At 60.4% G+C, this 4,608-nt stretch overlaps 1 protein-coding gene across 1 annotated transcript; it reads right to left on the bottom strand.

The window, feature by feature from the left end:
- Nucleotides 1-1,541: 1,541 nt before the first annotated feature.
- Nucleotides 1,542-4,340, bottom strand: FOXI2 (forkhead box I2). The gene is made up of 2 exons (XM_058696070.1): nucleotides 3,797-4,340; nucleotides 1,542-3,077 (listed from the first exon to the last, which is right to left on the bottom strand). Exons 1-2 carry the CDS (start codon nucleotides 4,338-4,340, stop codon nucleotides 2,641-2,643), a joined length of 981 nt encoding a protein of 326 aa, XP_058552053.1. The 3' UTR covers nucleotides 1,542-2,640.
- Nucleotides 4,341-4,608: the final 268 nt, after the last annotated feature.

Here is a 4,608-nt window from a genome sequence, read left to right as displayed (position 1 = left end):
ATTGTGTGTTCACAAATGAGACGGCTGATTGACTTGATGATAAAGTCATCGTCTTGAGGCCAAATAACCAAGACCCAGGCTGTAATTGCTCCTTTGCCTCTGTCTCGCCTTCTAGAAGGAGATTCTGTGAGGGCAGCACAGGGCCCGGGCTATTCACTGAAGGGACTAATGCAAAGCCTGGTACATATTTGGCACCCAAAAAGGTTTATTGAAATAATTGCACTTTATTAGGATGTGGAACTTGGCCCCTGTTGCATTCTGTGACGTTTGCACGTGTTCATCTCCGTCTGAACTCAAACCCTGGATGCAGACTTGATATTCTCACAGTATCAGTCGAAAATACTAGGCCTTTGTGTACCAAGGCCAGGCACTGTCTTCTATGGCTTTTTGCTGGAGAACTGTAGCCAAAGCGTGACAGTGTGGTGGGGGTGTGTGCGCAGATGTGTGCAGATGAAGGGGCATTTCTGCATGTGGGCCGTAGGAAGGTGGCATGCCTGTCAAGAGTCCTTTTTAGCTCTCATTAGATGAGCTTCTAGAGACCAGTTGGCCCACTGACTCCGTTTTTCTAGCAGCAAAAATGGCGATCAACTTCCGTTTCCTGCTTCACTGAAGAGTTCTAATAATTACTGTCATGTTATTTCCCTGAATGAAAAATGCCACTTGACTGCAGTGGGTACACTTAGGAAATTAAAGATTGAAAGTGGAACATTTATTCCCCAGGGCAGCGCTGCTAACGTGCAAACCCATCACATATGAACATACTCCATATTTAATCAATATGTGAAATGTAAACCCGTATCTTGAAATCCACACTTTTTAATTGTTTTTCTTTTTAATGTTTATTTATTTTTGAGAGAGACAGACAGACAGACAGAGTACAAGCGAGGGAGGGGCAGAGGGAGAGGGAGACACAGAATCCGAAGCAGGCTCCAGGTTCCGAGCTGTCAGCGCAGAGCCCGATGCGGGGCTCGAACTCACGAACCGCGAGATCATGACCTGAGTCGAAGTCAGATGCTCAACCACCTGAACCACCCCGGCACCCGGTCAAACTTTTTTTGTTAATTCTTTCTAAGTTTCCTGCAAACTCGGGAGTCTCTGGTGGGGTTAGCTGGGAACAGTAGTAGAACTCTTCTAATGTAAAAAACAGCATATACAACATTCAAGTTACATATACTGGTGTTTGTTTTTAGCATCTTAGTTTATTAAAATAGGCTTGAGATAAAATTCTCCAATTTATAAGGTAAGGATTTTCTTTCTCTTTTCTGGTCTTAAGTCTATTACATTTGGGGAGTGTTTCTCCAAAAGAGATCTGGCGTCGGTGCTGCTTACCTTCTTACAGCCCGCGGCGAGATGTCCTGCGATGCTGAGACCTTAGCAAGTCTGTGTCTGCCACCAGGAAGGCTCAGGGAGACGTGACCCAGGGTCCAAATTCACCCCAACTCTTGGTTTGTTGTATCCATGTCCCCAATCTCTGGCCTCTCTGCAGCATCCAGGGGCCAGCTGGATTCTGAATTCAGTCTGCCAGCCAGGAGGGGGGGGTTGTCTGGCTCACTAATCTGCTACCCTCCTCCCAAGGTAACTCCTCTCTCCCTGTTTTCCTCCAACCACCTGGGCTCAGGGAAAGGGGGTGCACCTGCCAAGCACCCACGGTGCCTGGAGGTGCCGGAATGATTGGCGCCCCAGGCCAAGTGTGGTACGAGGCCAAAAGTTCTCCTCTCAATGGCTGTAGGCTCCCAAGAGAACCCTTTGGGTAAATAGCAAGTGGGAGAGTGGGCTCACTTATACATGGGAGGCTGTCCCTTCCCTCTGCATGCAGGGGGCAGCTTGGGCCCAAACTGGGAGATAAGGAGCAAGAGTGAGCCGGTGGGAGTGGGGTGGGGGAGTAAACTGGAGCCCATCCTGTGACTCTGGGGTGCTAGGCACTGCTCCTGCGGTCCCCTGAGGCTCCCGGTCCCAGGACAGGGTCGATGACGGCCAGGCACCATCGGGGAAAGGCGCTGGAGTCCCCTGGCCGCCTGCAGCTCTCTCCCCTGCCATCACCCACAGCTGCAGCCACTAGAAAGTCCCTCCTACCCGCGTCCCAGTCTGGATTCCCTTCCCCTCGCTGCCACAGTGCTGGTGACGGTGAAGACAAGCTACCTGGCCCCACGGCGCCGCCACAACCCCCCTGCCCGCTTCCCTAAAAGGAAGGAAGGCCCTGCGCCACCAGGTGGACCAGGCTGGGCCGGAAGAGGAGGAAATGGGCCGCGGGTAGAACGCGGGCCACCCTCCCGCAAGCACCTAGAAGGCTTTTTGGAGCGGGCCAGGCTCCCCTCCTAAAAGCTGGAGCCGAGCGCCAGCCTGTCGCCCCTTTAAGGCAGATGCCAGAGAGCACAGGTTCGAGGTCCAGAGCAGCTGGAAGAACAGGGGGAGCAGGGAGCGGCCCATTTGCCCCATCTGAACGGTCGCCGGGTGAGGGTGAGTCAGGACAGCGGGGCCACCGGGGCGGGGTAGGGGATGACGCGCGCTCGCCTCGGTCTGTTCTCGGCGGCTCCGGGGGCTCTGCGCTCGCTCTGGGGCGCTGACTCTGCGGCGCCAAGCAGGCGGGAAGCGGGCTTGAGCTCCGCACGTCCGCACAGCACTGGGGACGTTCCGGCCCCCCTACACTTCGGTCCCCTCCCGACGGTAGACGAAGGGGTCCACGCGGAAGGCGGGGGTCTGACGTCCGGCACCGAAGCCGGGTGCGGGGCCTGGGGCCCGGGGCCCGTGGGCGGCGACCGTCGTCGGTCTCCCGACTGAGAAGTCCCCCGCCAGGCCCGCGGGGAAGGTACCGAGGCCGCCAGCCAGGGCGCCCATGGCCGAGGCGAAACCGGACAGGCAGGTGGCCGCCTCGGGCGCGGGCGGGGACGGCGGGGCCTGCAGGTCCGGGGAGGCGGCGCCCAGGGCCTCCAGCTCCGGCGCCCTGGCTCCTCCGGGGCTCCCGGCTCGCGAGGCTGCGGCGGCGCTCACCTCTCCTCTCCTCTTCCTCTTCCGTCGGAAGTTGCCGTTGTCGAACATCTTCTCGCAGTTTGGGTCCAGGGTCCAGTAATTGCCTTTACCTGCGCAAGAAGAGAGGGCTCAGCTCGGAAAATACGGGGTTTGGGGGACCATGGTGTGCGCTTGAGGAATGGAGGTCAGCTTCAAAAAGATCACCCCCACCGGTCCCTCCATCATTCCCACCCCCCCCCCCCCACGACGGCCTCCACAGTCGGACTGGGAAGAACGTGGACATCCCAGAAAGGCCTGGGAAGGGCGACAACCAAGAAATACGGAGCCCCTTTAAGTTCAAGGCCAGGGAGAAGACATGGGGAGCAGAGCCACCTGGACGGGGGCTGTCGCTCCTCCAGTGGAGCCCGGCCCCGATGTCGTGTCCAGCGCTTCCCGGATTGGCATGCCATTTGTCTTTCCAGTTCTTGGGGTACGCACGGTCTTCCCCATCTCACAGCAAAGGACACTGGAGCCCAGAGGACTAACTCCAAGGCTGGCCCAGCTGACCGGCTTTCCCGGTTCTTCCTTCGCTGGAGCGCACAGAGCTTTCAAGACGCACAGAGCAGTAGACCCGAAGCCAGGGTCTGCGGGTTCCGGGGTCGTCTAGGAGGCTGCCCTCCTCCCCTTCCTCCTGCCTCAGTTCCCCTAGCTGTGCGGTGCGGGAGGGACTGGGTTGCCCCCAGCCACGCTGGTCCTAAGTGCCAGCGGCCGGGGGGCCGGCATCCGCGGAGTCCTGGACAGGACGATGGGGCGCGCCTTTTTTTTTTTTTTTTTTTTTTTTTTTTTTTACCTGGGTCGTCCTCCTCGCGGGGCACCTTCTTGAAGCAGTCGTTGAGCGACAGGTTGTGGCGGATGGAGTTCTGCCAGCCTGCCTTGCTGCGCTTGTAGAAGGGGAAGTTGCCGGCCACGTACTGGTAGATCTGGCTGAGCGTCAGCTTCCGCAGCGGCGCGCTCTGGATGGCCATGGCGATGAGCGCCGAGTACGAGTAGGGCGGCCGCACCAGCCTCAGCAGCTCCTGCTGGCCCGAGAGGCTCAGCCACGCGAGGTCTGCGCCCGCCAGGCCGCCCGGGGCGCCGAGGAGCGGGCCGGGGGCCGCGTAGGGGGGCGCGGGCCGGGGGCCGGCGGTGTAGGGCGCGGGGCTGAGAGCCGGTGCGTTCAGCCACGGGCACTGGGCCCCCGCCCCCGCGCCCAGATCCGCGCGCGCGTAGGCCACGGGGTGCGCGGTGGCCCCGGCCTGGCCGTGCGGGACGGGACACGCACCCGAGCCGTCGCGGTACGAGGCCATGTCCGGCCGTTCCCGGGCCTGGCCGGGAAGCTCGGCGCCGAAGCTCATGGGCGCCCCATCCAGCTTGGCTGCCCGCCGCTCCCCGGTGCGGCCCGCGGGGCCCCGCCCTCCGCCCTTTAAATGCCGTCGAGGCGGGGGCACTCCCGGGTGAGTGTGTGTGGCGAGCCCCCTCCCTTCCCCCGACAGCGTCGGAAGAGTGGCACCCCCGGGCGGTCCCCGCCCCGGGGTCAGCTTTCAGCCCCTCCCTGGTCCTGACGCGACTTAGTGCCCCCGACTTGGTGTCCTTGGGGCCCCAGGGAGCAGAGGGCCGCTGTGC

This window comes from Neofelis nebulosa, chromosome 13 (genome assembly GCF_028018385.1).
Source record: "Neofelis nebulosa isolate mNeoNeb1 chromosome 13, mNeoNeb1.pri, whole genome shotgun sequence".
NCBI lineage: Eukaryota > Metazoa > Chordata > Mammalia > Carnivora > Felidae > Neofelis > Neofelis nebulosa.
Note: the sequence above shows the minus strand (reverse complement) of the source record. Positions and strands in the feature narration are given on the sequence as shown.

Bases quoted from the DNA above. Each gene is read 5' to 3' on its own strand.
- FOXI2 (XM_058696070.1), bottom strand. From the start codon at position 4,340: ATGAGCTTCGGCGCCGAGCTTCCCGGCCAGGCCCGGGAACGGCCGGAC. The intron at 3,078-3,796 runs GTAAAAAAAAAA...CTTCTTGCGCAG, and splicing joins CCGCGAGGAGGACGACCCAG to GTAAAGGCAATTACTGGACC.